The 18,279-nt window shown below is 38.0% G+C and overlaps 1 protein-coding gene across 4 annotated transcripts in view; it reads right to left on the reverse strand.

Annotated features, from left to right (window-relative positions):
- Positions 1–18,279, reverse strand: part of CNOT2 (CCR4-NOT transcription complex subunit 2) — a 132,136-nt gene that overhangs the window by 43,046 nt on the left and 70,811 nt on the right. The window contains exon 3 of one of the 4 annotated variants that reach the window (XM_061416480.1): positions 14,832–14,889. The exons of the other annotated variants lie outside the window; for them this stretch is intronic. Within the exon in view, the coding sequence (XP_061272464.1) occupies positions 14,832–14,852 (21 nt within the window). The 5' untranslated portion in view covers positions 14,853–14,889. The remainder of the gene's footprint in view (positions 1–14,831; positions 14,890–18,279) is intronic. 4 annotated transcript variants of the gene reach the window in all.

Below are 18,279 nucleotides of genomic sequence, written 5' to 3' on the forward strand. Positions count from 1 at the left end.
GGGAAAAATTCATCAAATTTGACATCCATCTGGTACACTATGAATAAGTATATTCTTTTGCCACTCTAAGTAAGAATAAACAATTTCTTCTCATTGCAAAATAAAGACTGTAGTTACTACCATTTACCAGTAGATATGATAAACTGATAAGACTGCAGGCTTCAAAAGCCAAATGTGATGTGCAAGTCTGTTGAAATCACCCAAGCTATTTAATAATCACTTAATATCTCAAGTTCCTTGTTAAATTTGTAGGAAACTGAAATGCTACATATTTGTGTTTTCTCTCCCTCTGGCAAACACCCAGGGAGTTTGGGTAAATTTGGTATTGATGGAAGAGAAACATTTTAGTCTTCCTCTGTCTAGGCATTTTACATGTTTAGTTTTGCTTTCAAAAAAGTAAAACCTCTTTGCACAATATTCAGGTTAGGTTCAGTTCAGTCGCTCAGTCATGTCCAACTCTGTAACCCCATGGACTGCAGCAAGCCATCACCAATTCCCGGATCTTGCTCAAAATTATGTTCATCAACTCGGTGATGCCATCCAACCATCAACCATCTCATCCTCTGTCATACCCTTCTCCTACCGCCTTCAATCTTTCCCAGCATCAGGGTCTTTTCCACTGAGTCAGATCTTCGTATAGGTGGCCAAAGTAGCAGAGCTTCACCTTCAGCATCAGTCCTTCCAATAAATATTCAGGATTGATTTCCTTTAGGATTGACTGGTCTGATCTCTTTGCACTCCAAGGGACTCTCAAGAGTCTTCTCCAACACCACAGTTCAAAAACATCAATTCTTCAGCGCTCAGCCATGTTTATGGTCCAACTCTCACATCCATACATGACTACTGGAAAAACCACAGCCTTCACTGGACGGATCTCCGTTGGTAAAGTAACATCTCTGCTTTTTAATATGCTACCTATGTTGGTCAGAGCTTTTCTTTCAAGAAGCAAGCAACTTTTAATTTCTTGGCTGCAGTCACCATCTGCAGTGATTTTGGAACCCAAGAAAATTAAGTTGTTCGCTATTTCCATTGTTTCCCCATCTAGTTGCCATGAAGTGGTGGGACTTGATGCCATGATCTTTGTTTTCTGAATGCTGAGTTTTAAACCAGCTTTTTCATTCTCCTCTTTCACTTTCATCAAGAGGCTTTTTAGTTCCTCTTCACTTTCTGCCATAAGGGTGGTGTCATCTGCATATCTGAGGTTATTGATATTTCTCCCAGCAATCTTGATTGCAGCTTGTGCTTCATCCAGCCTGGCATTTCACATGATGTACTCTACATATAAGTTAAATAAGCAGGGTGACAATATACAGCCTTGACGTACTCCTTTTACAATTTGGAACCAGTCTATTGTAGAATGAAGTTTTTTATTCTGTACAATTAATTTCAGAATTCTAAGAGTCAGTTAGTTAGTTAAATGTTATATCAGAATCATCAAAAGAAGAGTTCACTTTGCTCCATTTGAATTAACTTATGTATGTAAAATTGATGAAAGATATCCTGGTACTCTCCTGAAATTTTTTTGAATTCTGTAAGTTCCATGCCATTTTCCTGTGTTTTTCCTTTTTTAGAATTAGAACTCAGCAGTAATTATGATTTAAAGGGAAATAAATGTATCCTTAAGTTTTTTAAAACAAACCTTTTAAATTTCATGTGTAAAGAGTCTTAATTTGAAGACTATTAAGTGTTTTTTTCCACTGTCACTTTGCTGAAACAAAACTCATTAAAAAAAAAAATCTTTTTTCCTTTTAGGGACTACTTAGGCGGTTGGTGGATAGGTGTATGGGATTCTAGCCCCTAAAATTACAGTCAGAGTTACAGAACAGCTTCAGGGAGTCTGCTGCCCAAAGAAGATTAAGTATGTTCTAACAAATTAGTCAGGCACTCTGTCTATCACATCTAGTCCCTTAAATCCATTTCTCACGTCCACTGTATAATCATAAGGGATTTGATTTAGGTCATACCTGAATGGTCTAGTGGTTTTCCCTACTTTCTTGAATTTAAGTCTAAATTTGGCAATAAGGAGTCCATGAGCTAAGCCACAGTCAGCTCCCGGTCTTGTTTTTGCTGACTGTATAGAGCTTCTCCATCTTTGGCTGGAATAGAAGAATATAATCAATCTGATTTCGGTGTTGGACATCTGGTGATGTCCATGTGTAGAGTCTTCCCTTGTGTTGTTGGAAGAGGGTGTTTGCTATGACCAGTGCATTCTCTTGGCAAAACTCTATTAACCTTTGCCCTACTTCATTCCGTACTCCAAGGCCAAATTTGCCTGTTACTCCAGGTGTTTCTTGACTTCCTACTTTTGCATTCCAGTGCCCTATAATGAAAAGGACATCTTTTTTGGGTGTTAGTTCTAAAAGGTCTTGTAGGTCTTCATAGAACCGTTCAACTTCAGCTTCTTCAGCGTTACTGGTTGGGGCATAGTACTGGATAACCGTGATATTGAATAGTTTGCCTTGGAAACAAACAGAGATCATTTTATTGTTTTTGAGATCGCATCCAAGTACTGCATTTCGACTCTTTTGTTGACCATGATGGCTACTCTATTTCGTCTAAGGGATTCCTGCCCACAGTAGTAGATATAATGGTCATGTGAGTTAAATTCACCCATTCCAGTCCGTTTTAGTTCACTGATTCCTAGAATGTCGACGTTCACTCTTGCCATCTCCTGTTTGACCACTTCCAATTTGCCTTGATTCATGAACCAAACATTTCCGGTTCCTATGCAATACTGCTCTTTACAGCATCAGACCTTGCTTCTATTACCAGTGACATCCACAACCGGGTATTGTTTTTGCTTTGGCTCCATCCCTTCATTCTTTCTGGAGTTATTTCTCCACTGATCTCCAATAGCATATTGGGCACTTACCAACCTGGGGAGTTCCTCTTTCAGTGTCCTATCATTTTGGCTTTTTATACTGTTCATGGGGTTCTCAAGGCAAGAGTACTGAAGTGGTTTGCCATTCCCTTCTCCAATGGACCACATTCTGCCAGACCTCTCCACCCTGACCCGTCTGTCTTGGGTGGCCCCACATGGCCTGGCTTAGTTTCATCGAGTTAGACAAAGCTGTGGTCCATGTGGTCAGATTATCTAGTTTTCTGTGATTATGGTTTCAGTGTGTCTGCCTTCTGATGCCCTCATGATCAGATCATGAACTCCTTATTGGCAAATTTAGACTTAAATTGAAGAAAGTGGGGAAAACCACTAGACCATTCAGGTATGACCTAAATCAAATCCCTTATGATTATACAGTGGAAGTGAGAAATAGATTTAAGGGTCTAGATCTCATAGACAGAGTGCCTGATGAACTATGGATGGAGGTTCATGACATTGTACAGGAGACAGGGATCAAGACCATCCCCAAGAAAAAGAAATGCAAAAAAGCAAAATGGCTGTCTGAGGAGGCCTTACAAATAGCTGTGAAAAGAAGACAAGCTAAAGCAAAGGAGAAAAGGAAAGATATAAACATCTGAATGCAGAGTTCCAAAGAATAGCAAGAAGAGATAAGAAAGCGTTCTTCAGCGATCAATGCAAAGAAATAGAGGAAAACAACAGAATGGGAAAGACTAGAGATCTCTTCAAGAAAATTAGAGATACCAAGGGAACATTTCATGCAAAGATGGGCTTGATAAAGGACAGAAATGGTATGGACCTAACAGAAGCAGAAGATATCAAGAAGAGGTGGCAAGAATATACAGAAGAACTATACAAAAAAGATGTTCACGACCCAGATAATCACGATGGTGTGATCACTGACCTAGAGCCAGACATTCTGGAATGTGAAGTCAAGTGGGCCTTAGAAAGCATCACTACGAACAAAGCTAGTGGAGGTGATGGAATTCCAGTTGAGCTACTTCAAATCCTGAAAGATGATGCTGTGAAAGTGCTGCACTCTATATGCCAGCAAATTTGGAAAACTCAGAAGTGGCCACAGGACTGGAAAAGGTCGGTTTTCATTCCAATCCCAAAGAAAGGCAATGCCAAAGAATGCTCAAACTACCGCACAATTGCACTCATCTCACATGCTAGTAACGTAATGCTCAAAATTCTCCAAACTAGGCTTCAGCAATACGTGAACTGTGAACTTCCAGATGTTCAAGCTGGTTTTAGAAAAGGCAGAGGAACCAGAGATCAAATTGCCAATATCCACTGGATTATCAAAAAAGCAAGAGAGTTCCAGAAAACCATCTATTTCTGCTTTCTTGACTATGCCAAAGCCTTTGACTGTGTGGATCACAATAAAATGTGGAAAATTCTTCAAGAGATGGGAATACCAGACCACCTGACCTGCTTCTTGAGAAACCTGTATGCAGGTCAGGAAGCAACAGTTAGAATTGGACATGGGACAACACACTGGTTCCAAATAGGAAAAGGAGTACATCAAGGCTGTATCCTGTCACCCTGCTTATTTAACTTCTAAGCAGAGTACATCATGAGAAACGCTGGGCTGCAAGAAGCACAAGCTGGAATCAAGATTGCCGGGAGAAATATCAATAACCTCAGGTATGTAGATGACACCACCCTTATGGCAGAAAGTGAAGAGGAACTAGAGCCTCTTGATAAAAGTGAAAGAGGAGAGTGAAAAAGTTGGCTTAAAGCTCAATATTCAGAAAACTAAGATCATGGCATCTGGTCCCATCACTTCATGGCTAATAGATGGGGAAACAGTTGAAACAGTGGCTGATTTTATTTTTTGGGCTCCAAAATCACTGCATACGGTGACTGAATTTAAAAGATGCTTACTCCTTGGAAGGAAAGTTATGACCAACCTAGATAGCATATTCAAAAGCAGAGACATTACTTTGGCAACAAAGGTCCTTCTAGTCAAGGTTACATGGTTTTTCCAGTGGTCATGTATGGATGTGAGAGTTGGACTGTGAAGAAAGCTGAACACCGAAGAATTGATGCTTTTGAACTATGGTGTTGGAGAAGACTCTTGAGAGTCCCTTGCACTGCAAGGAGATCCAACCAGTCCATCCTAAAGGAGATCAGTCCTGGGTGTTCATTGCAAGGACTGATGCAGAAGCTGAAACTCCAATACTTTGGCCACCTCATGAGAACAGGTGACTCATTGGAAAAGACCCTGATGCTGGGAGGGACTAGGGGCAGGAGGAGAAGGGGACGACAGAGGATGAGATGGCTGGATGGCATCACCAACTCAATGGACATGAGTTTGAGTAAACTCTGGGAGTAGGTGATGGACAGGGAGGCCTGGTGTGCTGCGATTCATGGGGTCGCAAAGAGTCGGACCCGACTGAGCGACTGAACTGAACTGAACAAATTAATACTTTCTTTAAAAATATCTTTCTATATTTATACCTGAAGAGATTTATAGCCTAAAAATATACAACAAAGCAGAAGTTATCTTCAGACTGTAGTTCATATTTAGCTGAGTAGCTTTTGCTCAGACTTTAGCAGGAAGTAGTAAGGTCAGCTAACTAAGCTATCAGGCCTGTACCTTGAAAATGTTGGTTCATGTCCTTCCCGTAATAATAAACCCAATCATCTTTATCATTATTTTATCAACTATAATACTAGGAACTATCATTGTTATAATTAGCTCCTGTTGACTACTTATGTGAATTGGATTTGAAACCCAGGTTCAGTCCCTGGTCGGGGAACTAAAATCCTACAAGCCGCACAGTATGGCTTTAAAAAAAAAAAAAAAAAAAAAAGAAGAGGATTTGGGTGGCAGTTTAAGAGTGACATAATTTGGGATATTTTTTTTAAGTATACATTTAATATGACTGCAGCTAAGTTGTAAGGAATGGACAAGAGGGGATAAGAGTGGAAGCAGGGAAATAGGTCGGTGAGAGACGATGGTGGCTCAGAATACAGTGGTACGGTAGAAGTGATGAAGAAGTGTATAAACGGTATATTTTGAGAGAGTTCTGACATTAATGAGTATAAGAATGGATGGATATGAAAGCGTAAGATATTCACATTACCCCTGGAAGAGAATAGGTAAGAATCAAAGGAACCTAGAAATCTACTTTTTATCAAAGGGGATATGTCAACACTAGGCCAAAATATGTTAAAATTACTGGTTATATCATATATATTGAAGTCAACTCAGTAAACAGAAATTTTAAAAACTAATTTAAAAACAAAATCATGCTTCACTCTACATTACATATAAAATTTGTTCAAATATTTGGTACATGTAATTTTCAGCTTTTTTCAAGGAAACATACAAAGGGTTTACATCCATTTTAACTGACCACCTTCTTTCTCAACTCTCATACCAGATATTTTAACAAAGGAGAAGCTAAAGGTGAGATTTCACTGAGAAAAATACACAAAATACGTATCTACCAAAAACAATGTTTCTTAAGCCTTTTTGAACACAGATCTAAAACAGGTAACTAAGACATTTTTTATTTGCTTTGAATCCATAAGCACTAATCAGAATATATATATATATATATATATACCGGAGAAGGCAATGGCACCCCACTCCAGTACTCTTGCCTGGAAAATCCTATGCACGGAGGAGCCTGGTAGGCTGCAGTCCATGGGGTTGCTAAGAGTTGGATACGACTGACAGTCTTCACTTTCACTTTTCACTTTCATGCATTGGAGAAGGAAATGGCAACCCACTCCAGTGCTCTTGCCTGAAGAATCCCAGGAACGGGGGAGCCTGGTGGGCTGCCGTCCATGGGGTCACACAGAGTCGGACACGACTGAAGTGACTTAGCAGCAGCAGCATATATATATACACACACACATCAGTTCAGTTCAGTCGGACACATACATACATATATATATTACGTAGGTTAGCATACACTAGTTCTATCAGCCTGACACTCCCCCACTGCAAAAAAAAAAAGAGAGAGAGAGTTGCCCTCAAAATGTAGTAGAGAGGAATTAAAGTGAGAAGCAGAATAGAAGCACTAAGTTGGCTGGATCTTCCCAGTAAACATCTTCATTACTTAATTAGGGTTAGCCATGAATTCCTAAGGTCTAACATTCCTAACATCTAAATATAATATTTCAAAGCCAAACTCAGTAAGTCAAAATAATCACAGAAGAATTCACAAAACCTCAAACATGAGATAATCTTAACCAACAAACAACTTCAAAGACTGGTAAAGTGGCCCCTGATCCAGGTGCGATGAATGGTAATTACAAAAGGGAAGGAATAAGAGAAAAGGCCTGGAGCTTTTTAAACGGTCACAGAAACAACACTAGGACAAATACAAATGAAACTTTAAAAATAAAACTTAGATAGATACGAAACAGTAAAAACAGACCATATCCAAGGCAGGACAGATGATATTTAATCTTGCACAGTTTTCTTTCACCAAGACCTCTGGAAGGAACTTACTCTAAAATCATTTACTGTCTATGATGCTGGAAATGTTGGCTCAGGCATGTAATCCTATTCCCAGGGAATAGAAACATAATCCATGGCAGAGTAGTCCTTTTCCTGATAGCAAACAAATGTAGCTTGATTTTGAAATCTTTGAAATCTATTTCCCAAGGTTCCAGCAGCATATTTTAAAGTTGTGCTAGGACATTTCTATCTGAGGAGAAGCACATTTTAATCAACTTAATCAGTAATATTTAAAACTCACTTTCCAAGTTGTTCTCTCCTCCTTTGTTCTGCATATCATCACGTTCTATCCATTCTTCACATGGTTTTCATGTTTTTTGCCATTCTTCCTATCACCTTCTTAGTTTAAGATCTGGACTAGTTTTTTTAAGACCCCTGACTGATCTCTCTTTACATTTCAATGAACATGCTAACATATGAATTATGCCAAAAATTGTGCTAATGAACACAAAAACTGAGTAACAGCTCCAAGTCTTGAACAAGCTTACAGTCTAGCTAGGAAAAACACCTGTAAACAAAAAATTGTTCTATGAAAACCTGTATAGGTGCTCTGGGAACACAAATAAGGAAATATCTAACTTTAACTGAGGGAAAGAGACTTAAGATCTTATTATAAAGTAATATGTGAACATATATTTAAATTTGTTAATTTTTATTACAAAAAACACAAAGTGTGTGGGGTGAGTGATGCAGGAAACTGGCATCAGAGACAGCATGGATAAGTGCTCAGAAATGAGAGAAAGCCCAAGAAACAAAAAACTTTAAATACAGTCAACAAGGAAGATGCCTGGAAGGACAATGATAGATGGTAAAGAAAAGTAGGTTAAATTTCATTGCCAGGTTAAGAGGGCATGTATACAGACAGGAAAATCAGGTATAAAAATCTAGGTGAAGACTTCCCTCAACCAATATGATGTCACATTCATAACCACTACACTGAATTTGTTACTTTCTTACTCTCTTATCTCTTTTTCAGTTCAGTTCAGTCGCGTCTGACTCTTTGCGACCCCATGAATCGCAGCACGCCAGGCCTCCCTGTCCATCACCAACTCCCGGAGTTCACTCATATCTCTTTTTAATTTTACCTAAAGGATACAAACCAAGATTCCATAGATCATGACAGTAACACATAATTTTGCTGTAGTAATTATCTCAAAATTCAACACAAACCTTATGCCTCAGCTTAATTTGGTTCCTATTTGCTTTCTGCCATTAAAGTGGTATCATCCACGTATCTGAGGTTGTTGATGTTTCTCCCACCTATCTTGATTTCAGCTTGTAATTCATCCAGCCCAGCATTTCTCATGATGCGCTCAGCATATAGGTTAAACAAACAGGGTGACAGCAGACAGCCCCGTTGTATTCCTTTCTCAATCTTAAACCAATCAGTTGTTCCATACAGGGTTCTAACTGTTGCTTCTTGACCTGCACACAGGTTTCTCAGGAGATAGGTAAGATGGTCTGGTATTCCCATCTCTCTAAGAGCTTCCCACAGTTTGTCAGGATCCACACAAGGGCTCTAGCATAATCAATGAAACAGAGATAGATGTTTTTCTGAAATTCCCTTGCTTTCTCTATAATCCAGTGAATGTTGGCAAATCGATCTCTGGACATCTGAAGTTCTTGGTTCGCATAATGCTGAAGCTTAGCATGAAAGATTTTAAGCATGGTTTTACTAGCATGGGAGACGAGTGCAACTGTCCAATGGTTAGCACATTCTTTGGTACTACTTTTCTAGGGGATTGGGATGAGGACTGACCTTTTCCAATCCTGTGGTCACTGCTGGGTCTTCCAGATTTGCTGACATAATGAAAGAAAAAACCTTGATGGCATCATCCTTTAGGGATCTGAATAGTTCTGCTGGAATTTCATCATACCCACTAGTTTTACTAGTAGCAATGCTTCTTAAGGCCCTCCAGAATGTCTGACTCTGGGTGACTAATCACTAAGATCTTTTATATACAGGTCTTCTGTGTATTCTTTCCATCTCTTCTTGATCACTTCAGGGTCTATTAGTTCTCTACCATTTTTATCCTTTACTGTGCCCATCTTTGGGCAGAATGATCCCTTATGTTTCTAATTTTCCTTAAGAGCTCTCCAGTCTTTCCTCTTTTGTTGCTTTCTTCTATTATTAAGCACTGTTCATCGACGAAGGCCTTCTTGTCTCTTCTGGCTATTTTTTGGAACTCTGCGTTTAATTGGATGTACCTTTTCCACTCTCGCTTGCTTTTTGCTTCTCTTTGTTCTGCTATTTGTAAAGCCTCCTCAGATAACCACTTTGCCTTCTTGCTTTTCTTTTTCTTGGGGATGGTTCCACCTCTGTACCTCTGCATAAGATGATACCTCTGCTTAGAATGCTCTTTCTCCCATTCTTTGAAACTCTCACACCAAATCAGAACCCTTGGATTAGACAGTCACTGAAAATACTGTATCATAACTATAATTACATAACTTTTATTGACGACCTACTATATGCCAGGAAATATATTCTAAATGCTTTTAAATGTATTTATATAATCTTCATAGTTAAAACTAAGATCATGGCATCTGGTCCCATCACTTCATGGCAAATAGATGGGGAAACAGTGGAAACAGTGTCAGACTTTATTTTTTGGGGTTCCAAAATCACTGCAGATGGTGATTGTAACCATGAAATTAAAAGATGCTTACTCCTTGGAAGGAAAGTTATGACCAACCTAGACAGCATATTAAAAAGCAGAGATATTTCTTTGCCAACAAAGTCCATCTAGTCAAGGCTATGGTTTTTCCAGTGGTCATGTATGGACGTGAGAGTTGGACTGTGAAGAAAGCTGAGCGCCAAAGAATTGATGCTTTTGAACTGTGGTGTTGGAGAAGACTCTTGAGAGTCCCTTGGACTGCAAGGAGATCCAACCAGTTCATCCTAAAGGAGATCAGTCCTGGGTGTTCATTGGAAGGACTGATGCAGAAGTTGAAACTCTAATACTTTGGCCACCTCATGCGAAGAGTTGACTCAATGGAAAAAACCTTGATGCTGGGAGGGATTAGGGGCAGGAGGAGAAGGGGACGACAGAGGATGAGATGGTTGGATGGCATCACTGACTCGATGGACGTGAGTATGAGTGAACTCCGGGAGTTGGTGATGGACAAGGAGGCCTGGCGTGCTGTGATTCAAGAGTCGGACACGACTGAGCAACTGAACTGAGCTGAGCTATGTAACATGTATGTAATCCTCATGTGTTCACTTATTTAGTCTTTATTTTTAGATGAGAAAACTGAGAACTGCATCAGATATATGGTCATATATGACCCAAGGTCATATATCTGATGCGCCCAAGGTTTTATATCTGATAAGTGCCAAAGAAGGGCCATGAACCCATACAATTTGCTAGAGTCCCCGATTTTAACCATGATAGTACACTGACTCTCAGACATTCAGCTAATAATTTAATGTGTGTATTCTCCCAAAACAATAAGCTTCATTATGGGAGAAGCAGTAATGGGCAAAAGAGGTAAGTAGAGGGTGCCACATCAAATATGTGTGCAAGTCAAAAAGATCCCGTTAGCAGAAGAATGAGAATGAACTGACTAGAGGTATGCGAAACAAAAGCTAGTCTCTATCAGACTGATCTTATCTCTTTTAGAGAAAGAGACAATTTTAGAATAAAATTATGCTTAAGAGAACATTACTACACCAATTAAAAAGTAATTACTGTTTCATATTCCAAATTAATATTTTTACTAACTTTCAAAATATAATGAACATAATTGAATCATTCAAGGAATTAAAATGGTTATTATAAAACTATATTTTTATTATAAGCTACTGAAATAGACACTGTAGCATTAAACAAGTAGAATACATTTATCAACTAGGTTAAAATAAGAACAAATACCTAATGGCAACATTTTCTTGGGGATTCCATTTCTAAAGTAGCTAGGAGTTTTTACTGTTAACATGCTGATAAATGTGACACATCACAAAATTAACTATTTAACAATATTAAAGTATGAAGACTTTTCTATAGCCAACAAATTTTCACCTTTAGCAACAGAGTCTGTAATCACCTTATATTATAAAGGATAAAGAGAGCCAAGTATAGGTAGTGGGTGTGAGTAACAAGACTGTTTTTTACTCCTGCTTCCCTAATGGAGACTTTACTAATTCATTCTGATTGCTGAACACAGAAATTGACTTCTAGCCTATTTTGCCCTCCCAATTTCATATTCACTATCAGAAAACATTTCATACACATGCATATACACGGAAGTTTTCTGTTATCTATAAAGTAGGCAGAAAATTAATTTAAAAAAACACAGTCAATTGCAATTAACATTTATCTGCCTTTACCAAGATGTAGTAAACCAAACTGAAACCAATCACAAGAAGCTAAGATATCTGAAATCTACTTATCTTCAATACTGGCCTTTAGGAAAAGTTGATAGGTCAAATCCATTAAGACACTGCCCAGATTCTATGAAACAAGAATACTGTGCACCTATACCAAATATATACTACCACCTAGAAATATTTACAACCCAAGGAACTTCTGTTCTACTGGTATTTTTTGGTAACAGGATTCTGAACTACCAATCCTACTTCACAACTGTAATAAATAATACTAATTTTCATTCCTAGAAAAAACTTAAAAAAAAAAAATTGAAATGGGATTAAATAAAAGGAGAGAGAGGTACTAACATTGGAAAAAAAAAATTAGCTTCTCAAAGAACAAAGAATTTAATATCTGGAAGTCTTTAGGGAAAAACAGGAGAAGGCAATGGCACCCCACTCCAGTACTCTTGCCTGGAAAATCCCATGGACGGAGGAGCCTGGTAGGCTGCAGTCCATGGGGTCGCTAACAGTTGGACACGACTGAGCGACTTCACTTTCACTTTTCACTTTCATGCATTGGAGAAGGAAATGGCAACCCACTCCAGTGTTCTTGCCTGGAGAATCCCAGGGACGGGGGAGCCTGGTGGGCTTCCATCTACGGGGTCGCACAGAGTTGGACACGACTGAGCGACTTCACTTTCACTTTTCACTTTCATGCATTGGAGAAGGAAATGGCAACCCACTCCAGTGTTCTTGCCTGGAGAATCCCAGGGACGGGGGAGCCTGGTGGGCTTCCATCTACGGGGTCGCACAGAGTTGGACACGACTGAAGTGACTTAGCAGCAGCAGCAGCAGGGAAAAACAAATGATCTTTCCTTCTATTAAAAAAATAAACTACTCTCAAAGTCCTACTAGCTCTAGAATACTGTGGCTTGATACTAATAAATAAATGTATAATGAATAGTTTAATAATCTGCTTAGGATGGATCCAAGAAAAGTGAAGATTTAGATACATTTTAAATTGATCATTTCTAAAATCGTCAACTTAAATTGATAAGGAAATAAATAAAAGCAATTCACTTCACAGTTTTAGTAAATGCAAAAGGCCTGATAAATGAGCAATAAAAGCCTTAATGAATTCTGAAAAGGCAGCACAGGAAACTCTGGATGGAAACGTGATTCAGCAGAAAACCAGAGACTTATATGAACATACCCACAATTATCTTGGAGAGTAGTTAAATATTCTGGAACAAGATTTTTTACAGGAGTTACAGGAATACTTTGTAAGAGGTGCCACCCCCACAAAACAGGGTAGCTCACATTTCATAGAAAGACAGAGAGGGCATCAAGGGGAGATGAAAACACATCACTCTTTCTAATCCAACACCTGTTACTGCAATCTGGTATCTGAAGCTGCCTTACTAGATGACGTTCCCATGTCTGGTATGTACACCATACCTTAAGATGTGCCCCTCCCCCAAACCTACAAATTCTGTAGAGTATTACCAAAAAGTCTACAAATGCTCCTATCAGTCTGACTTTGATCTAGGGAGGATATGTTGTGCATGCTTCAATTTGAAGTAAAATAGATTTTGTGGTTTTCCCAAAATCTCAGTCGCTTGTATCAATATGCCTCATACAGATTCAAACTTTAACCATCAATATATAAGCTTTAAAAGATAACTGTATCATCCTAAAATCAAAATTCTTCAATTACTCAAAAAGTGCTAACAATCACATATTAACTGAAGAACCAACTATAACTGGTATGCCTTACCAGCAATAAGATTTGAGAACTCACACAATATGGACTAAAATTAAAATAAGCATTATTTTATCCTTGAATACAACTGGAAGAACATATAACAGTAAGCCTGTTAAGTTCAGAATATAAAACAATTATGAAAGAAAATTTTCAAATTAAGGTGGATATCTTAAACCAATGTTAAACATGGGGTCAGAGGTAGGGAGCTCTAAAAAAGGGGAGAGGAAGGGAATTCAAGATATTGGACATATGGTCTGCTTTGCTGGGAGATATGGATGTCTCTAAGCCTCCTAGTAGATTTAAGAAACCCTGGAACCTGAGATAAACTGTTGAGGATTCTGTATTTCAAGACCCTGCTCTGAGATGCGAAATGCCAAATACCTGGTGCCCCAACCTTTTTAAACCTGACATACTTTCTTTGAAGAAATGTTAGCAATCACAGGCCAAATTAATTTTTCCTGGGTATAATTTTGCACATCTTAGTATGTGCAAAAGAATTTAGAAATCAAGTGAATAAAAATCACGTGGTATAGATATGAGGGAACTAAAGAAGAATTTTTGAAGGCTTTCTGAGAAGCAAAAGCCTAAAATGATAATAAAGTGTAGACCCAGGGCTATACTGCCACAGAACTATTTCTAAAAAGTATGCATTAAGAAAAAAAGCTGCATTGTTAGATCATGATTTAAGATACAAGAAAGACAAGTAGAAAATGTCAAGAGTGTTGGCATTTTACACACACACACACACACAATTTGGTGAACTTGCTCACTCAAGTGTTGGCTAAACTTTGTACTAAGTATTGTGCTGCTTCTATACTTATTTTTACTAACCTCAAACCTAGAGAGGGGTAGAAAAGTTTCAGTCTTCCTGTCTAGATTTCGAGGAAAAAGATGTTTCAAGTTTCTATTCCTGCAAATTTTAAAAATATATAGCTACCTGACTAAAACTTTGAAAAAGGGAAGGACAGCATGTCTACAGCTACCAGAAGGAAACTAAAATTTGCCTCCTTCTGATACCAAGCTAAACATGGCAAAATTTTAACTCTATGGATGTATGCTTTCCCTGACTTCTCTTAGCTTCTTTTCTGAAAATCAGTTTTTTCGGTCCTTCAATACTTTGTGGAGAATATGAAGTTTAAAACAATCTAACACCCTTCCTTTGCATTATAATATTTATGATTTATTCAGTTTAAGGTTGTCCCTCTTTCACATCCAATAAGAAAAAATTATTTCTTAGAACACATTAGGATTTTATTTAATAATTTATGAGGTAATTTTATGAAAAATAATTCTAAGAAGCATCGTATTTTTAAACTAACAAAATGACTCACTGATAAAATGGCCCAACATCCACCCTTAAAATACTGATGACAGTACCATCTATTCCCCCCAGCCTTTCCCACCACATACTTACCTGTGCAACTTCTTTCAACATTTGCTACTCTGGGGATTGGAAAGCTCAGAGCAGGAGGCTGAAGTGAAGAAGGAAAGGTTGGAGGGTGAGCCATGACACCAGCCCCACACTAGGAGCTTCCCTGAGATACTACAGCAGGGTTGACACCATAGCTCTGAAGTTCAAACTCCAGCAAACGATAAGAAAGGAGTCCAACCAGAACATGATAAACGATGGGATTCTTCTGCTCTTTGAAAAATAAGGAAATCATGCTATAAAGATCTGAATGTCCAGTTTCAACATTATGACTCCCTGTTCACATCTTCATTATCCCCAACCCCAGATTCACCTCTCACACCGATTCGAAGTGCTCTTCAAAACAGAGGGTGGGAGGCGAAGTCCTACAAACTTATACACAGAAAATGAGGATAGGGCTTACCTGGCCAGCATAAAAATGTCCAGAACAATATGTTAAAATACTCTGCCTACCTGCCCCTTGAATATATTCTTGCTCTCCTAAGCGTTTAATATTTAAGGCTCTCAAACACATTAATATTAACACCATCAACCAGGAAAATTTTTAAATGACAGCGGGGCTACTTAGATGTATTTAAATTCCTAAAAGTAGACTAGTGACCTTTTTAAAATCCAGGGATAACTTTTGGTATAAGGATATTCCTTGGAGGAATTTCCTGGCAGGCCAGTGTTTAAGGAGTTTGACTTCCACTGCTGGGGCCCCAGTTCTATCTCTAGTTGTTGAACTAAGATTTTACAAGTTGTACAGAATGGCAAAAAAAAATTTCTGGGAGGAAACTAAGTTCTTAAAAGTGTTCCATTCTGATAAAAGCAAATAAGGATCCCCCTTAACTAATATAACTCTCATCAAATTAGATGATAAAAAATTAGACTTTTAGAGAAATAAATCTAAATATAGGACTTAAATGTGACTTTTATGAGAATAAGAATCCTCATTTTATAATATAGAAAGTAAACTATCAATTCAAAGGAAACTAGATTCTGATTATTATGACTAATAAAGCTAATAAAAGAAAATGTTCATTTCGGTTATTTAAAGATAACATCTATTTAGTAACATAAATATTACTGAAGGTGGCAAATACTATAAAACCGTAAACTAGGAGAAGGAAATGGCAACACACTCCAGTATTTTTGCCTACAAAACCCCATGGACAAAAGAACATGGGGGGTAAAAACAGAACAAAACAAAACAAAAAAACACCAAAATTGTAAACTAAATTCACTGAAGATAAAGAATACCAAATTATTTTATACGAAGCAATTAAAAAGGAAAAGTATCCCTCTAGCAAGGGAACACAAGACCTTTAAAATACTTTTAAACAGCTTGCCATATAAATTAATTCAGTAAACACCTACTATGTGCTAAATATTTACATTTATACCCTTAAATACTTTATCCATTAGATGCTCAGAACAGAGAACACCATAAATCAAAGCGAGTAAAGAAGAAAAACACATTTATAGTGCTCCTGTACTACTCTGGCCTCCAGGCCTTAGTGAATTTACCCTTCATTACCTCTAATCTCCCACCATTCCTGCAACACTGCCCTGCTCCCCTTGATATTTCCCAAACTCAAAGGTCATACTTCTGACTTCAGGCTTTTGTATTTGTATACTTCAGGAAAGCTTTCTTCTTAGGTAGCTACATGGCTTCGGCTCACTTTACTTCGGATACTGAGCCATCCTAGTGAGGACTTCATTGTCTATTCTATTTTAGATTATACTATCCTTTGTCCTAATCCCTTGGCACCCTTTACCCCTTTTCCTATATGTGTCAACATATAACACACAATGCATTTTATCTATTTTGTTTAATGTCTTCCTATGCTCTAAAACATCAGCTCCCTGAGAACAGAATTTATTTTTGTCTCTTTGTTCACTTATGTCTCTGCAGAATCTGGAACGGTGCCTGGCACTGAATAGGCCCATAACATGCATGTGTCCTCCTCTTACTCCACACATGCTATTACCTGTGGTATGTGACAGGAACCCATCAATGCAGTGCTTACAGCACATGTGAAAGTTTTATGAGGACAACAATTATTTTAAAAAGTAATGGAATTATTCAAAAATTAATTTTTAGATTTCTGAAACATACAAATAAAACTGTTTTAGGCCTTTTCCCACTGAAATTGACAACCACTTCCAAAATACCTAATAGACACCTTCAGTGGTTAGAATGCCATACCATGAGAAGTAAATAAAAACTTCAGGATTTAAAATTACTTTTCTATTTCTTAAACTTTTTCTCAAGTTAGATTGTCTTCTTAAAAAAAGTTGGTTCACAAGTATTTCAGATTTATCAGTTTAATACGATGAGACAATACACGTTTCTTTCCTAGCAAAAAAAAAAAAAAAAATCCCCCTAGAAGAATTATACTACTCAGAGCCACTGGGTTGCACTGTAGTCCATGGGAATATATACTCCTTAAAGTTAGCTGAACCATTTACTGCTAGAACAGGGTAACACAGTGTGGGCCTGGTACAAATACGCACTAACATGTACTGAGTGTTTACTAAATGGTAAGCACGGCTCAAAGCACTTTATACATATTACCTCACTTAATCATAACAAAATCTCTGTAAGATGTACTTTTACTTCAAATTGAGGCACAGAAGGGTAGGGTCTACATACTCTCATCAGACTGAAAATATTTCTCTTTCACAGTTATTATGAATACCCAGTTCTTACAATTCCAATAAGATATGAAAGGCTTATTTTCCAGAAAAACCCAAGTGGATAGACTTCAAATTTTAGAAGCTGGCCAAAGTATAGGTAAGGGTGAGGCACTGGCTTGAAAATTGAGAGATGAAGTAAAGATCCACATTCTGAACTGTGGGATCCTCAGCTTTCTTTCCTTAACTTGCTTACAAACACCGTCAGATGTAAGCATCACCCCGTCCACTGCACCTTGATACTACCTGTGGAAAAACTGAATTGCTGCAGAGAAATAAATGTCACACACTAACAAAGTGAGGTCCGTCCCAATGAAAAGGCTAACTTAACTACATGTTAACACACTGTCCACAAACCCAGTAATCACTTTACTTTTTTAAAAATAATTTGAGTCACAAAAGAGCTGTTTAAAAATAGGACAGCATTCCCATATACCCCATTTTCCTCCAGTGGTAACATCTTCTTAGGACAAGTATCAAAACTAAGAAATTAGCTATTAACTAACAACTTCACCAGTTTCCCACTAACTTCCTTTTTCTGTACCAGGGTAGACATTATATTTAGTTTTATGCTTCCTTAGTCTTCTGCAACCATGGACTTTACGTCAGTCTTTCACAACACTGATGTCTTCAGTCATGCCAGTGTGGCTAACACTACAGAATGTCCTGCAACTTGGGTAGGTCTGATGTTTTGTCATGACTAGATTGACGTCACACATTTTTAAAGACACATTACCACAAATGTGACATGTCC

Source organism: Bos javanicus, chromosome 5 (assembly GCF_032452875.1).
Source record: "Bos javanicus breed banteng chromosome 5, ARS-OSU_banteng_1.0, whole genome shotgun sequence".
Lineage (NCBI taxonomy): Eukaryota > Metazoa > Chordata > Mammalia > Artiodactyla > Bovidae > Bos > Bos javanicus.